General features: G+C 48.5%; 1 protein-coding gene across 3 annotated transcripts in view; it reads left to right on the forward strand.

Annotated features, from left to right (window-relative positions):
• Positions 1-532: 532 nt before the first annotated feature.
• B4GALNT3 (beta-1,4-N-acetyl-galactosaminyltransferase 3) overlaps positions 533-17,905 on the forward strand; it is a 100,540-nt gene continuing 83,167 nt past the window's right edge. For all 3 annotated transcript variants that reach the window (XR_004249095.1, XM_032159233.2, XM_032159235.2), the window contains exon 1: positions 533-888. Coding sequence is in view for 2 of the 3 variants with exons in the window: in XM_032159233.2 (XP_032015124.1) it covers positions 720-888 (169 nt within the window). In the remaining variant the exon portion in view is untranslated. The remainder of the gene's footprint in view (positions 889-17,905) is intronic.

Consider the following 17,905-nt stretch of genomic DNA (forward strand, 5'->3'; position numbering starts at 1 on the left):
CCTTGGGCATCAACCAGCCTCTACTTCGCTTCTGCTTAAAACCACACCGTCAGGCGCCTGGGTGGTGACTCGGTTTCCCTCGGTCACCCAGAGTCCGGATCATCACTCGCCCCCTCCTCATCCCACCCGTTCCCAGTCGGCGGAGGCACCAGGCACCAGTTCTGCGGCCCCACCTCTCGCTCCCCTGGGGAAGCCGGAATGGCCTCTCCGCGTCCCTGGCTTCTCGGGGGCGGAGCCCACCTGTGCCCGGGGCGGGGCCGGGGCCGGGGGCGGGGGCGGGCCAGGTGCCGCGAGCAGGAGCGCCCAGAGCCGGGAGCCGGATCCGGGGCTGGCGGAGGCGCGGGCAGAGGCGGGCGGGCGCCGGGGAAGCCTCCTTCTGGGCAGCGAGTGAGGGCGGGCGCGCAGGGAGGGAGGGCGGCGGCGAGCCTGCGACGGGAGAGGCGCGGGGAGGAGGAGAGCCCGGCGCGGAACACACGCGCGGAGGAGGAGCCGGGCTCCGCTCCCAGAGAGACCTGCCGGGCGCCCGCGCAGCCCGGAGACCCCTCGCGCCCGGAGCATGAGCCCGCGCCCCGCCGGAGAGCGGCCGGGGGAGGCGGCCTCGGCGCAGCCCTGAGACGCTGGGCCGGGACGCGGGGCGCCCTGGGCGCGGGGCCCGGCCAGGGGGCGGCGGCTCGGGGGGTTGGAGCCCGCGCTGGCGGCGGCCGCCTCGGGGCAGCGCCATGGGGAGCCCCCGGGCCGCGCGGCTCCCGCTGCTCCTGCGCCCGGTGAAGCTGCTGCGGAGGCGCTTCCGGCTGCTGCTGGCGCTCGCCGTGGTGTCCGTGGGGCTCTGGACTCTGTATCTGGAACTGGTGGCGTCGGCCCAGGTCGGCGGGAACCCCTTGAACCGGAGTAAGTAGCGCCCAGGGGAGGCGAAGGGCGCGGAGGTGGGCGGCGGCGGCTCCTGCGCTGGGGGGGACCCGCCTCTCGTCCCATCCTCAGACCCTGTTCCCCACCCGTTTCTCCCTCAGGTGCCCGGCGTCGCCCCGCGCGTACTCGGGGATTGCTGCGGGCGGGGGAAGCCGCGGGGCCGAGCGCAGAATTCCCGAGCCAGGGCCTGCCCGCCGGCCATGTGGGTCCGGGGCATCCTCGGGGCTCCTCGCGTCTCCGCTCGGAGGACGACCGAGAGAGAGGCTCCCCGCCCGCCCCGCCGAGACCCTGGCGGAGACCGGGCCCCTCCAGCCGCTCCGGGCTTGGGGTTCCCTGGGAGGAGGTCCGTGGGGTCCACGCGCGAGCTGGGGATTCGGGTGCGGGATGCCCTCGGCCGTCCACGCCCAGGCGCGCGCTCCAGTCCGCGCAGCCCAAACTTTGCCCACCGCCTTCTCTTTGGCTAAGTTTCCTCTCCTGCTGCATCTTCTAGGGGGTTCTTTTTTACCACCTGGGAGAGTCCCCTCTCCCCGCTTCCCGTACGTCACTCCTCTCCCAGCCCCCGTCCTCGGTTCCTTTGAATCTCCCACCTCCTCGCTGCGCCCTCTCTCTCCTGTTCTGGCCACCCCTTCTGCTACTTTTCTGAACTCTGCGCAATCTACCAAACTCCCCAGTTTAAGGAGATGATGGACAGCACAGGGGACCGGGCAGCAGGTAGATTCCTACTTCTGTTTTTAACTTAGCCAAAGCCACTTAATATTTCCGTGCCTCAGTTTCCTCCTAGGAAAGCAGGAGAGCATGGGCTCTTTGCCTTCTTACGTCAATAGGTATGGCTGTGCGAGGTGGTTTTCAACGTACTATGGGTGGGCCCAACAAAGTAAAACTGACAGTGACGGGCTGTAAAAGATCCTGTAATAGTTGGGAAAAGAAATGGAGAAACTCCCGTTACTACCAGGTGCCCAACCCCAGCCCGGGGAGCTGAGGTTCAAGTTCTGGCACATGGCCTCCCACGCCTTCACTTCCCTCCCGCTTTGGGGAGACTCGGACAGAGTGGCCGAGCAGGTTGCTGAGAAGGTACTGTGACTCTGACCTGTAGCTGTGTCGGCTTCTCTGCCCAGAGCTGGGTGTGGTGCTGTGCCTTCTCTTGTGACCAAAGAGAGAGAATTGCTAGGGACAGTCGCTGAGCTGGTTCAGGCTGGAAATGTATATTTATGGCCTAACCTTTCTGTGGTGGTGGAAATAATTCCGGCTGTGAGTTAGAGGAGACTGGCTCTGCCACTAACTAGCGGGGGAATCAAGGGAAAAAGGACAGCTTCTCAGGTGAAAATGAGGACTTTGGTCTAAATGATCTCCCAGGTGTCTTTCAGTCTGGATACTAAGACTGATCTGCACGCAAGCATTTCCAGGGCCAGAGAGCTCAGCACATCACCAGGCAGCCATAGTTTCCACCCCAGGGCCACGGCTCCATGCAGAAGAGCCCTTTCCTCTGATGACCAAAATCTGCCTGCCCATAGTGAATTCTTCCCTCCTCTGGGCCTTGTTCTTCCTTCTGAAAGACAGAGAGTGAATCTGTTCTCCCCCGCCATGGCCACTCAGGCCCAAATGGATGAGCTCCTTTGGAGTGTGTGTGGGTGGGAGCCTGGGAGGCGACACCTCTTCCCAGTGTAGCCATCATTTTGTTTAAGTAGTGGGATCTTGTGCACAAATTAAAAACAGAGAGAAAGGCAGTTGCTTTGTGACCTTGGAATCAGTAACCTCCCTTTCTCCCTCTCCTCACTTTTCTTTTACCTCAGGTGTGTTTTTCTCCTCAAACCTGGATCTAGTTTGCCACAGTCATAATCTGACACTCTGGCCCTGGACCTCTGCCTCTGTCTCCCATTAGCTGCCTCATTCTGAGCCATCAATTCTTGAGTCTGTTGGGTTCCCCTCCCAGATGAGTCTTAACTCTGACTGGGTTTCCTTATTTTTTATTTTCTTTTCCAAGCCAATTATCCAGAAAACTCTTCCCAGCCTTCTGTTCCAGAATTGACTGTTTCCTTACGGTTTTTAACAGGAGGCTGAGCTCGTACACTGATACACCTTGTTTCCTCTCTCCTCTTAGAACCCTGAAATTCATCTGTTGTGCAGGGTGTCTTTTTGTCCTGGGCTGTCCTGTTACATTCTACTCTCGACTTCCTTGTGGAATGAGATTTAGACAGGAGCTGTGGTTTCTGCCTCCTTGTCTCCCATCCTTTTTGTTGTGAAGAAGCCCAGACACCTTGCATCAAAATTCCCTCTTTTCCTATAGGTTTCATTCTCAGCTCACAGCTATTCCTCTGGAGGGAGAGCCGGGAGGAGGCATTAGGAAAGGAGAGGTGGGAAGGGGGTTGCTAGCATTCCCACCTCCACACTCTTGGATACCAACAGGAACCAGGGTAGTAAAACTGCACCTCCCAGGCCTGTACCCCTGGCCTCAACCACAGCAACCAGAACCAGCTTGTTGGCTCTGCTTTCCAGCAGGCCACCCTGCCTCCCCTCTGTAGCAATCCCTGCCAACTCACTCCACCACCCACCAGCTCCCTGTCATCTGTAAGGCCAGCCCCCATTACCAGGAACCTTTCATTTGCCTGTGCCTGTGTTGGATCTGGTGCTGGAAGAAGAGTATGGAGAGATGGCAGTCACAAACTCCAGGGTTACCAGTAATGACAGGGGAGCACACTTCCTTCTTTATCTTCGTGAAATAACCCAGTAGTTTAAGATGTGGATGATGTGCAATTTGGTTCCATATGCAGAAGGAGATACAACCACAACTGGAGTGGCTTCAGAGAAAAACAACCAAAATCCTTAACAAATAGAAAATGGACAAAATAATTAGGACTGTTCACGCATTCATTTACACGGATATTTACTTAGCACATACGTCGAGCCAGGCATTGTGCCAGGCCATGTATGTGTGATGACCAGGATGTGGTTTCTAGCATCTACAGCTTTATTTAGTAGGAAAGCTAAGGTGCCTATATCAAAATAGTTCTAATATAAAGCAGTCATTAAGTTTTGCAAACATAGGCCCCATATGTTTCTGTGACACCTCTTGAAATGGGAGCACAGCTCTCCCAACTAATATTTCATGGAAATGGTGACATTTTGGGACATTTTGAAGAGTTGGTAAGATTTTGGTGGATACAGAAAGGCTATTCCAGACAGAAAGAGTAACGTCAACAAAGACCAAGAGTCGGGGAAGGTTTGTGTTTGAGGGTATTGAGCAGCTGAGTTTGGTGACACAGAGGGACACAGAGGGTGTAAGGAGAATAGAGGGTGATGCTGTGTGTGGAAGGCTGAATAAAAACCAGAAAGAGTGGCATTTATTCAGCAGCTGGCAGAAAGCAGCTGAAAGTTTTAGAATACGGCAGCACTGTAGAATGGGACGGGTAAGGGTAACAATACTTTCGGTGTGGCATGGTGGTTCTGGAACAGGGTCCTGATGAGTCCTCTTGTTGAGCCCAACATTAACTCTTTAGCTCTGCTGGGTCATGAAGCTGCCCTGGGGAGGGGTCCGGGTGGCAGTGGGACACTTAGAGGTCCTCGGCAGCCACCGTACTAACACATGCATAAGGAGTTCAGTGTTTTAATAGGCGGTACGACTATCCTGGTATGTACTGGCTGAAAAGCAGCCCTGGGAACAAATTGTTATTGGGAGTTAAAGATTCTCCGATTAGGCAGGTTTTAACAAGTTATATACCCATTTGTTCATATTGGATCAGCAAAGATTCTATCTGAAAGCAGAGTTCTGGACTAGAGGCCAGGAGTGGTGGCTCACGCCTGTAATCCCAGCACTTTGGGAGGCTGAGGCAGGCGGATCATTTGAGGTCAGGAGTTCGAGACCAGCCTGGTCAACATGGCAAAACCCCATCTCTACTAAACAAGATTAAAAAAAATACCCAGGCGTGGTGGTGCACACCTGTAATCCCAGCTACTGGGGAGGCTGAGGCAGGAGAATTGCTTAACTCAGGAGGCAGAGGTTGCAGTGAGCTGAGATTGCACCACTACACCCCAGCCTGAGTGACAGAGCGAGATGCTACCTAAAAAAAAATGGTTTCTAGAGATGAAATATCTCAGAGCCAAGGGATGACATTTGGGCGCAAATCCAAGACAGAAGGATGGCATGCACTGGCTTCTTTTAGATCTCCCATTTAAGTGCCAGGATTACTTGCTAGATTCCAAAGTATTCTGAAGCTCAGGAAGCCATTGGCTTTCTCTGCCTTGCCTCTATCTGTACCACATCTCTCTGGTTGGCCCTTGTGACTTCTGGCTGACTTGAGTGGGCTGAGGGAGGCACACCCACTGTGTGAGGCAGTCACTGCAGCTCTGGCCACCACAGCCATTCTGATTTGGAAAGGATACAAACCCTCCAGTAACAGAGGTAATGCAGGGCAGAGCAGTAATCTGAGACGCAGGCAGGGAGAGAGGGAGAAGCAAATGAGACAGATGTGTGGGCAGAGGAGGGATAGTGTGGCGTGGAGTTGAAACCCAGTGAAGCAGCAAGCACAACTGCCTTGTGTGCTCCTGTGGGCAGGGACTGTGTGTCATGCAGCTCTGGCTGGTGTGCCTCTCTGTCCCAGGGAACCTCTAGCTCGTTTTCACGTGTCCTGTTTACCTCTCTTTATGCTGATATTCCAGTCACCAGGCTACTATGTGTGTCTTCAAATCAACATTCAATTCTGGGCACATACTAGGCACTCAGAAAGTACCTTCTGGTTATGAATGTGTCAGCTCTGAATTTCGAAGCACCTGATATTTTCCACTGGCAGATACTGTGTTTATCAGGGACTGATCCAAGAATAGAACCTAGGAATTCTTGTTCCTTGTACCATAATACATATACACAACAATAGCCTTTGAATACAAATACAGAAGGTAAGCGATAAGACATCAGTGGTTTTTTTTTTTTAATCATAAGCATGTTTTCTTTGGGCATTGCCTATACGAGGAATGCGGTTTTTAACGATAGGCGACCTTACCCATATTTAGAGTCTCTCCTTTCCCTGGTCTCTCAGTCCCTGTGCTGATGTGGCCGGCGGAACCTCGGCAACACATCTGCCATCTTTACCCTGCCTACTACCCAGGGACCCTCAAGTTGAGGTCCCATATTCCCCTGCTTGATGGAGCTGGGGCTGCCTGCCACTCCCTGTCCTGGGAGTTGTTCAGACGCTGTGCGTGGTTATAACTGCTTTGTAGCACAAGGTCTTCTGAAAGTGCTTCCGTGCTGGCTTCTGGAGAGGCTGGTGAGTACGCTGCAGTAATTTTCCAGGCCGTGGAGCCTGGGCTTTGCCCTCTAGTGCTGGGCTTGATGGAGCAGAGCAGAGCAGCCGACATCGCAGTTTGCTTTGGAAGGGGTCCTAGAGGCTGTTCTTGGAGTTGGCCACTCGCTGTCTAGTTCTCCTCTACAGCGTTCCCCAGTCTCAAAAACTACGCTTTTATTTTCCACAAGCACTTTTCGTTATATGTAAAGATTATGTGGTCTCAACTAGGCCAACCAGACCTTTGGAGTTTTCAGACAATTCTTTGACCTTGTGATTCACCTAATTAATAGATTTATATGTTAACCAATATACAAAAATGCAAGTGGAAGAGGTGAGAATAGTTGGATAGTGTCTCTAAAGGGCACTGGGCTGCATGTGTTATATATTCTGAGCAAAGTGTGACAGATCTTTAAATTTTTACAGACTCAGGTTAACAAGTGCTACTTTGAATGTTAGAAGTATCCATTGGATAAGCAAAAAGGAATATTCTTTGTATTCTTGTAATATTTTAGTATATAATCTATTTTTATATTCAATATGTTCTTTATTTCATAACTACAAAAGGCCTGATACTGACCAACTTTTAAGAAAATAAACATGCAAATCGTCCCTGTGGCCCCTCTTTTTGTTCAAGTATATGTACAGAAAGCTTGATGAGCAGTTTTCACAAACTGAAAATACCCGTGTTATAAGCACCATGATGAAGAAACAGAATATTACCAGCACCCCAGTACCCCCATGGGGGTGGAAGGGTGCTATGAATCACTACCATCAGCATAGATTAATTTAGCATATTTTAATATTTTATATAAGTGGAATAATACAGATTGTGGTTCTTTTTTTATTAACAATTTTTTAAATTAAATTAATGAAAGTATTTTTTGAGACTGAGTATTACTCTGTCTCTCAAGCCAGAGTGCAGTGGTGTGATCTTAGCTTATTCTAGCCTTGAACTCCTGGGTTCAATTACAGGAGTGAGCCACTGTGCTCGGTCTCATTTTAAAATGGTATTCTTTATGATTACAAAAATAATGTAGCCAGGCGTGGTGGCTCACACCTGTAATCCCGGCACTTTGGGAGGCCAAGGTGGGCAGATCACTTGAGGTCAGCAGTTTGAGACCAGCCTGGCCAACATGGTGAAAGCCCATCTCTACTACAACTACAAAAATTAGCTGGGTATGGTGGTGTGCGCCTGTAGTCCCAGCTACTCGGGAGGCTGAGGCACAAGAATCGCTTGAACCTGGGAAGCAGAGGTTGCAGTGAGCCAAGATTGCGCCACTGCACTCCAGCCTGGGTGACAGCAAGACTGTGTCTTAAATAAATAAACAAAATAAAATAAGGATAAAAATAATCCATGCTCATTATACTAGATAACAGCTGTGTATCTGGACCACATTAACCCCTGTGAAAGTACTTTTTTGCCTTTAGGCACCACAGCATCACTAATAAAATAGCCTAAGGCCAAGGAAGACCAGGGGCCTAAAGGCGGCCCCTGAAGTTCTCCAGGAAGGATACGTAGCGCTCTGCCAGGGTGGAATTGAGAACTGCTGCTCATCCATATATGAGAACTCTCTAAACATGTTTCTTCTGGTCTTGATCTTAGAAATAGCTGTGCTTCTCTTGAGTGGTTTAATTTTTATTGGTCATGTAAGTTGCATAATCACTCTGATTTCTCCCTTCATGTTGGTTACTAGGAAGCTTTAGGATTCAGTTTTTTCTTCACCTGGAGAAAAGTGTAAAGGATTTTATGATCTGTATTTTTCTACTAATTTTATGTCTGTACCTTTATTTTATCTCCCCACGCCCACAACCAACTACTTCCAGTTTATGTCATCTTATATTCTATGGTCATTGTAAACTACTTTAGTTTTTCCTGGGCCAAATCAAGGCATAAAATAAATCAACAAAAGTGCTATGGTATACATACAAATATGAAGAAGAAATGAACAATCACCTAAAATGTCGCCACTCTGACCTAGACCTTGTTGAAAAAATGAAGTGTAATAAGTAGTGATAAGCAGATGTTGGATTCCAGGATGCCTTAGACAAAAAGCCTGGATTTAAAAACTTAAAAAGCCAAAAAAGTGTTGCCCTGACCTTTTTGGGGTCTTTATTTAGGTACTGAAAAGTTGAATCACATCCACAAATAACTTATTACGTCTTTCCATAGAAGAAGACTACCAGAAGCTTAGAATTTACTGACAGATATTGGGGACTGAGCCACTTTTGTTGAAAACAGTGACACCATACAAGGCAAATTCATTAAAATTGGAGGCATCCTTGACACTACCGAGAGAACAGCTGAGAGACTGGCCAGGAAGGCCAGAAACCTGGTATGTCATGTGGGCAGCCATCCCTGCAAAGGTCTGGGAGGAAGCTCCTCACACCAGCGAGGACACTTCAACATGAAGATCTATGGCTGCTGCCAGCCTGTGGCTTTTGGATGCATAAAGTCACAAACTAATTTAGAGACCTAGCCCCTGTGTTAGCAGCTGAGAATCCCTGCCCAGGAAATAGACTTTGTCTGTCTCTTCCACCCATTTCTGCTTTGAAACTGTGTTCTTGTGGTGCCCAGCAGAGGCTATGTGTGTGTCTCACTCTGCACAGCTAACATTCTGCTTTGTGGCCACACGACCCAGGAAGAGGGCCCACAAATGGAAGAGAATAGAGAGAGGTGGGAGTGGAAATAGAGAAATGACATTCCAGGCCCACCAAGGATTTTATGTATAAATGCTCAGGAAATTGAGTCTTGTGTATTTTGCAATTTTTATTTATTTTGCAAACCTTGAATGGCTGCAGAAGTGATTCATTCTAAACTTAAAGCACAATGTTTATGGAGCATTTCCTTTTTGTGGCAGACTGAGTGGACTGAAAAGCATTGATAATTCCTGGAAAAACTGTGGAGCTTGAAGACAGGGCAAGGTTCAAGTTCAAGCTCCGTGACTCACCCATTGTGAGACCTTGTAGAAGGCACTTACTCCTTTCTAAGTCTCAGGAGCCTTGTCTGGGTAGTGGAGCTATAATGCTGTTCTGTAGGGCTTTCCTTATGACTAAATGAGATTTAATGAGCCTAGTACATATGAGGAGCTCAGTGAATATTGGTTCCCATCTCTTCCCTCTCAGTCTGATAGGAATTAGAGAATGGCTGGGCAGGAGGGGGCAAATAGACACATTCCTCAACTGGCCCTTTTTCCAGTGCTTCTTAAACTTCTCAGCCCATGACACAGCTGTGTCCAGTACCCCAGCATCACTCTGCCGTCCATATCCAGCACTTGCCGCCAAATACACATTCTTCAATCACTTTTTTATTCCATTATGTCCAGCAATGCCTGCATCTTTCCATCCAAGGCAAAGATTTATATTAGGGGTGGGGGCCAGGTTAGGAGTCAAGGATTTTGCTGAGAATGAGAGCTATCTGGGGGGCTGTACCAGGGCACAGAAGCACCGCAATTGGGAAGCGATAGCCTCTCACTGCTGCATACCCCTGTGTACACACTGAGATTTCTGGGACTAAAAGGCAGGAACACCTGGCAGTTATCTCATTATTTATTTTTAAAAAATTTTTTTCAGAGATGGGGTCTCACCGTGTTGCTCAGGCTGGTGCCGAACTCCTAGGCTCAAGGGATCCTCCCACCTCAGCCTCCCAAAGTGCTGAGATTACAGATATGAGCCACTGTGCGTGGCCAGTTATGTACACCGTGCATGGCCAGTGTACATCCTAGCTTTGTAACTCATTTTCCTGGCTTCCTGTTTACAGGAAATCAGTTTACCTGTAACTAATTTCCTGTCCTTTTGAGGGCTTCAGTTCCGTAATCTTTGGAGTGAGACGCTTCCTTGCAGGGTAGATTTGGAACTTGCCCATGTCACTAAGGGGTGAAAGGGACAGTCAGAAAGGAATATCTTTGACATTCTGGCTCTGGTCTTTCAAGGCTCAGTCGCCTGAACCGAGAGGTGGCAGCTCTCCCAATAGTTCTGACTGCTTTGGCCTCCAAGGTCATCTCTGACAACATAGTCTCTGTACAAGCAGTTGCCTAAAAGATTAAAGGCCTCCCTGCTGAGATCTTCTTACAAATGCTCTGATCACTCCTTTCCACCCAGCCTGCCAAGCCCAGGTTCAAACGAATGTGTGCAGCGTGTGCTCACGCACACCTCCCTCACCAGCCAGCTGGTCCCGACCGCTCACCAGCACCTCTTAGCAAAGGTGGGCAGGAGGAGTGAGGACGTGGAGGATTCCCTCATGGACCAAGCACACAGCGTAATACGTACTGTCTGTCCCGGGTCTCCTTTCTTTCCATTTCAGCTGAGTAGAGGGCCTGGGAAAGGGTGATGGAGATGGGAAGCACATCCCAGGTGAATGACTTCCGATAGCAGAAGGCAGGGGACGTTGCACAGGCACAGAAAATGGGTAGAGAAATGAGGGAACGAAATGGAGGGAGAGACCTCTACCCCGTTTTTTCATTTTAGTGACTGTGTTTTTTGTTTTGTTTTGAGATGGAGTCTCGCTCTGTCACCCAGGCTGAAGTGCAGTGGCGCAATCTCGGCTCACTCTAACCTACATCCCCTGGGTTCAAGTCATTCTCTTGCTTCAATCTCCCGAGTAGTTGGGATCACAGGCATGTGTCACCATGCCCAGCTAATTTTTGTATTTTTAGGTTTCGCCATGTTGGTCAGGCTGGTCTTGAACTCCTGACCTCAAGTGATGTGCCCGCCTCAGCCTCCCAAAGTGCTGGGATTACAGGCCTGAGCCACCACATCCAGTGTAGTGACTGTATTTTTCATATCTGTAAGTTTTGTTTTGTTCTATTTCAAATTTGTTGGGTTTTTAAACACTACAGTGTGGCTGGGTGAGGTGGCTCATGCCTGTAATCACAGCACTTTGGGAGGCCAAGGCGGGCAGAGTTCGAGGTCAGTAGTTCGAGACCAGCCTGGCCAACACGGCAAAACTCTGTCTCTACTAAAAGTACAAAAATTAGCTGGACGTGGTGGCGCATGCCTGTAATCCAAGCTACTCAGGAGGCTGAGGCTGGAGAATCGCTTGAACCCAGGAGGCAGAGGATTCAGTGAGCTGATTTTGTGCCACTGCACTCCAACCTGGGTGACAGAGTGAGACTCTGTCTCACTAAATAAATAAATAAATAAATAGGCTGGACATGGTGGCTCATGCCTGAAATCCTAGCACTTTGGGAGGCCGAGGCGGGTGGGTCACCTGAGATCATGAGTTCAAGACCAGCCTGGCCAACATGGTGAAACCCCATCTCTACTAAAAATACAAAAATTAGCTGGGCATGAGATTACATGCCTGTAATCTCAGCTACTTGGGAGGCTGAGGCAGGAGAATTGCTTGAACCTGGGAGGCAGAGGTTGCAGTGAGCCAAGATTATGCCATTGCACTACAGCCTGGGCAACAGAGCAAGACTCTGTCTCAAAATAATAATAAATAAATAAATAAATAAATAAACAAACAAACTACATCATTCTTCTGCATTTAAAAATTTTAAACAAATTTATTTAATTATCTAAAATTGTTGGTTGCAAGAGTTAATTATCTAAAATTGTTGGTTAAAGAGGCTGCCAATATGTTAGCATCTGCTTACTGCTCCGATTTTTACATCTTCATATTTGGCTGCTGGAGATTCTCTTACCTTGTGGAGGGCTTTACTATGTAAATAAAACAGCAGTTTGTCATACTTCATCTAGCATTTTTAATATTTTGCTGTGGGTATTTCCCAAAAGGAAGTCCTCTGGCTTGAATTTCTAATACCTTCTCCAGTGACAGCAGGCTGTTATTATTCAGGTGTGTGTGTCTAAGCAAAGGTGAATATTTCCATTTGAGGAATATAGCATAAGCTAAGTGGAAAGTCTGGGGAATACAAACTTTTGTAGGGAACACAAGTTCTGTAGTGCAGAGGCTTGAAGGAGATGAAGTGGACTCTCCTGAGGGCCGGGTTGCTGAGTTTGGACTTGGTAGGGAGCAACATAAATTCATTTTATTGATTAACTGATGTTTTTTATTTTTAGAGACAATGCCTCAGTTTGTTGCCCAGCCTGGAGTTTGGTGGCATGATCGTGGCTCACTGCAAGCTCCGCCTCCCGGGTTCACGCCATTTTCCTGCCTCAGCCTCCCGAGTAGCTGGGACTACGGGCGCGCGTCACCACACCTGGCTAATTTTTTGTATTTTTAGTAGAGATGGGGTTTCACCGTGTGAGCCAGGATGGTCTCGATCTCCTGACCTCATGATCCGCTGGCCTTGGCCTCCCAAAGTGCTGGGATTACAGGCTTGAGCCACCACGCCCGGCCTATGCCTGCTAATTTTAAATTTTTCTTTGTAGAGATAGGGTCTCACTATGTTGCCTAAGCTGGTTCAAACTCCTGGACTCAAGCAATATTTTTGACTCTATCTCCAAAACCACTGGGATTACAGGCACAAGCCACTGTGACTGTGTCTGGCCAACATAAGTTGTTTAAAGCAGGAGTTTGATATGGAGGGAGTGTTTTCTATTTTTCATCCACTGATTTGTACTTTAATTGTTCAAACACTTTTTTTTTTTTTGGATACAGGATCTTGCTTTTTCACCCAGGCTCAAGTCTAGTGGTTCACTGCAGCCTCGACTTCTTCAGCTTAAGCAATCCTCCTGCCTGGGCCTCCCTGGTAGCTAGGACCACAGGCATACACCACCATGCCCAGCTAGTTTTTGAACTTTTCGTAAAGATGGGCCTCTGTATGTTGCCCAGACTGGCGTTGAACACCTGGACTCAGGCAATCCTCTTTCCTCAGCCTCCCAAAGTGCTGAGATTACAGGCGGGAGCCACCCCACTGCCTTTAAATACTTACCAACCCCTTCTACATCCCAGGAACTTGTGACTATAGGTTGATTAGGCTGTCAGAAGTTTGCAGGATGGCTAGGACGTAGTGAGGCTGCTGCAGAATGGCTAGGACGTAGTGAGGTGGTTACTGCAGTGACCCAGAGGGTGGGTGGTGAGTGCCTAGCTGGTAGGAGTGGCAGATGAAAGCTGAAACATGTCAAGGCAGGAAGTGACAGAGTTTGGCAGTAGGGTTGATGGAGAAGGTGATAGAATACCAAAGTTACGGGTTTCATACATGGGTCTCTGGCTGTACTCTGCCACGATCATTTAAATAAGGGTTGTCTTGTGCATCCAGCATCTCAGAAATGGTCGTCTGAGAAAAAAATGCCTTCATTTGTCCTTGTACTTTCCTCTCTGGAGCTTGAGTACCATGGTGGTCCTACAGAAGAATGCAAAGGGTGGGGAGGCAGGCATTCATTCAGCGGGTGTTTACTGAGCACTTGTTATATGCCACGCTATGCTCTGGGTGTTAGGGAGATAATGGGGAACAAGAAGTTGAAAGAGTTTGCCATCACAGAGCATACATTTCTGGTGAGGAAGAGACAGAGGATAATTGCGTAAACAAATAGATCAGGATTTGAGATGGTGATGCTATTTGGGAAGAAAAAGAAGCAATAATCGCACAAAGGGACTAGCTTGGAGGGTGAGGGGGCTCTCCCAGAAGTGACAATCCTAAGACAGATAACTCAGGGCTGGAGGACATGACACCAAAAGGGTGTCAGGATTGCAAAGACCTCAGGAATTTGGAGAATGGGAGCTGGGTAGAAGAGGAAAAAAATGTAGAACAGAGTCATTGCTGGTTTTCAGGATAAGCGTCTCCTTCCTAATCCTGTTGCCTGAAAACAGTGTCCTCCTTCACCTCACTGGCAGGAATAGACTCAGCCTCAGACTTGGAGTTTTCTACCAGGAGTGCTTGAGGAAGAAGTACTGGCTACAGACTGTCTGGGCTGGGCAGAAAATGATCGTGGCTGTTTCTTCTTCATCACAAACCCAGATCCCAAAACCAGTATGGGGGGATGGGGGATGTCCTACTGAAAGCCGGACTGGAATTAACCCCGTCCCCTCCCTCACAACACTTTTTCCACACGTCCGTTAGTGCACTTATCAAAGTTAGCCTTGCACCAGAGTTATTTTTGTCTGTGTTTGTCTTCCCCCATGAGATTGTGAATTTCTAGAGTACAGGACCTGGGCATTCTCCCCTCTTTGTGGAGAGATTTTTAACCTTTTGTGGATCACATACATCCATAAGAATCTAATGAAGAGGCCAGGCACGGTGGCTCACGCCTGTTGTCCAGCACTTTGGGAGACTAAGGTAGGAGGATGGCTTGAGCCCAGGAGTTTGAGACGAGCATGGGCAACATAGCGAGACTCTGTCTCTACATAAAATTTAAAAATTAGCCCAGGCCAAGCATGGTGGCACACACCTGTAATCCCAGCATTTTGGGAGGCCGAGGTGGGTGGATCACTTGAGTCCAGGAGTTCGAGATCAGCTTGGGTAACATGGTGAAACCCTGTCTCTACAAAAAATACAAGAATTAGCTGGGAGTGGTGGCACCACTATAGTCCCAGCTACTTGGGAGGTTCAAGATCACTTGAGCCTGGGAGACAGAGGTTGCAGTGAGCCAAGATTGCACCACGCACTCCAGCCTGGGTGACAGAGGGAGACCTTGTCTCAAAAAAAAAAAAAAAAAAAGCCGTGTGGTGGTGCGTGCCTGTGGTCCCAGCTACTCAGGAGGCTGAGGTGGGAGGATCACTTGAGCCCAGGAGTTTGAGGCTGCAATGAGCTATGATCTCACCGCTGTATTCCAGCCTGGATGACAGAGTGAGATCCTATCTGAAAAAAAAGAAAAGAAAAGAAGAGAGAAAAGAAAAAAGGAATCTGATGAAGAAACGGTTACACTTTCACCAGAAATTTGCCCATCTCCTGTATATTTTGCCTACTATTTTGGGAGGAGGTACACAGTGCCCTGACCCCTATCCATGGATCCCTGGTTAAGAAACTGCCTGAAGCTTTACCCAGTGCCTGGTATGTTCTTGGAGTCTGATGACTTGGGAATATTCTCCTTATTAAATCTCCTTGCTCTAGTTGCAGGGGACAGATGTTAGGTGGGAGAAGGAGAGCCAGGAAGAGCCCTGCTGCTGGGAGATGCAGAAGAGTGTTTAAATCATCCATCTGGAAGCAGCCATCCAGAGAGCAGTAGCTTCACCATCACTTCCTGTCCCGGGAGAACCGGAGGTGGGGTCTCCTCCCTGAGCTTGGTCTTCCCTTGGGCTCTGCCGCCTCCTCTTCACCCTGTGCCTGCTGTTCTCCAGTCTCATGACATCCCTCCGCTTGCCTTTCAAAACTCCGCTTATCCTTTTCTCTCATCTCTTCCCTGAAGCCTTCCTCAATTATTTTAGAAACAGCTCACTTCGTTCGTTTTGGAACTTCTGTTGCACCTAAGTTTTCTGAAACTTACAATTGAGCACTGACTTTCTTTCATTCCTACTTCATCTGGGTTGGTCTTGTGTGCCCCAGCTAGGTTGTTAGAGAAGCCAAAGGTGGTTCCAGAGTATCTGGTTAGGACAGTTTGCTTCACTCTCCCCACAGCGTTGATGGAATGCTTGGAAGAGGCAGGCAGTGCACTTAGAATCGAGTCGGCGCAGGCTTCACTGTGCCCGTGTTTCCTCCATAGGGACATGGCCATCCTCGCTGCCTTAACTTCTGGTGTTGCTGTTGTGCCCTCCAGGCCATCTGCTGCTGTCTTTGCTCCCCCATTTCTTCCTTCCTTTATCACGGCATAGTGATGAGAAGCTTTGAAGTCAGACTACCTGACTTTGATCCCCAGCTCCTGTCGTTAGGAAGCTGCGCCTCAGTGAGCATATTATTAAGCCTCAATATGCCCCAGTTTCTTCTCTGTAAAATGGGACTGTTAATGGTACCTGTCTCATTGTGTTTTTGTTATGACAATTAAGTGAAATAATACAGATAAAGTACTTAGAACAGTTTCTAATACATAGTGTTTGATAAATGTTAGCTGATGGCTGGACACAGTGGCTCACATCTGTAATCGCAGTGCTTTTAGAGGCTGAGGTAAGAGAATCTCTTGAGGCCGGAAGTTCAAGACCAGCCTGGGCAACATAGCCAGACCCCCATCTCTACCAAACAATAAAATAAAATAAAGAAAAATTAGCTGGGCATGGTGGTGTGCACCTGTAATCCTAGTTATTAATACTTGGGAGGCTGAGGCAGGTGGATTGCTTGAGCATAGAAGTTGGAGGCTATAGTGAGGTGTGATCACACCACTGCACCCCAGCCTGGGTGACAGAGCAAGGCCCTGCCTCATAAATAAATAAATGCTTATCTGAGCGCCTAGTATGTGCCCAGAATTGAATGTTGATTTGAAGATACATGCAGTAGATGTTAGGTGCTATTGTTTATTATAACTTAATCAGCTTTTAAATGCCCTCTGTCCCTGTTTGGATTGGTTTTAGCATGCTGACTTTCACATATCGAAGAATCCTAGGACAGGGTGGACCCCAGGGGTGTAGACATGGAAGAAAACCAAAAGCAAAGCAGAAGCCCAGAGATTTTAAATTCTGAAATGGATTATACCTGCATTTCTTATTCTAGGCCCATGGCAGACATCTCCAGTAGAACATGAAATTCTTTTACTGAGCTCAGATGCAGTCTCAGAATTTTCTCAACATTGCTCACCAGGCAGTCGCTACAAATTGACTTGAGCTGCCCCTTAAAATGTTATCTATTTACTACCCAGCCTCCTGGTTTTACCAGTGAAGAATTTAAAGCCTGGAGAGCTTTAATCAACCTGCCCATATAGCAGTTTATAGGACTCCTGGTGCCTAGACTATTGTTTACAACACACCAAGCCACTCACCCTCTGCCTTCACTCATTCCCTTTTTGTTTGCTGAGGATGCCTCCTTTTTTTTTTTTTTTTTTTTGAGACGGAGTCTCGCTCTGTCGCCCAGGCTGGAGTGCAGTGGCGCAATCTCGGCTCACTGCAAGCTCTGCCTCCCGGGTTCACACCATTCTCCTGCCTCAGCCTCTCCGAGTAGCTGGGACTACAGGCGCCCGCCACCACGCCCGGCTAATTTTTTGTATTTTTAGTAGAGACGGGGTTTCACTGTGGTCTCGATCTCCTGACCTCGTGATCCGCCCGCCTCGGCCTCCCAAAGTGCTGGGATTACAAGCGTGAGCCACCGTGCCCTGCCAAGGATGCCTCCTTTTAACATCTGAGTTTCACGAGGTCAGGGAAGGTCCTTTCTTTTTCTAACTGCCCCAGCAATCTGACAGTGTATTGTGCCTGCATATAGAACAACCTCAAGTCTATTGATCTATTTTCTTCTTACCAGTGAACTAGCTGAAGTTATTGCCACTCAGTTGGGGGTGGATCATGCATGTTCCCAACTCAGCTGCCTTTAGGGGTGATCCATGCACTGATACCCTGCATTGACATTGATATTGGAGAGTAACCTGCAAAGAAGTTACTGTTGATGTTGAATTGAATTTTCCCATTGCAAGAGAAAGGCCAAGGCTTGACATTCTTCATCCAACAGATTCCTTTGTTGCACGCTCCCCTCCTGAGAAACAGAACCCATTCCAGTGTACAGCTTCTTAAAGAAAAGGCAAATGGAGTCATGATTTCCTCTCTCTTTCTTGAACTGAGAAGGGATGGGAAATAATGAATAGATGAAGTTGATTTTAAATCAAGAGAATCCTGGAACACATGAATGATGAAGCCCTTTGGTAGACAGATTCATGATGTATTTAAAACATTGCTGTCTTATCCGTTATTCTTCTCTCTGTGTAGAAATAATACAAGTCAATGAGGACCGATATTTTCGTAATCCTAGTTC

This window comes from Hylobates moloch, unplaced genomic scaffold, assembly GCF_009828535.3.
Source record: "Hylobates moloch isolate HMO894 unplaced genomic scaffold, HMol_V3 SCAFFOLD_8, whole genome shotgun sequence".
In the NCBI taxonomy this organism is placed as follows: Eukaryota; Metazoa; Chordata; class Mammalia; order Primates; family Hylobatidae; genus Hylobates; species Hylobates moloch.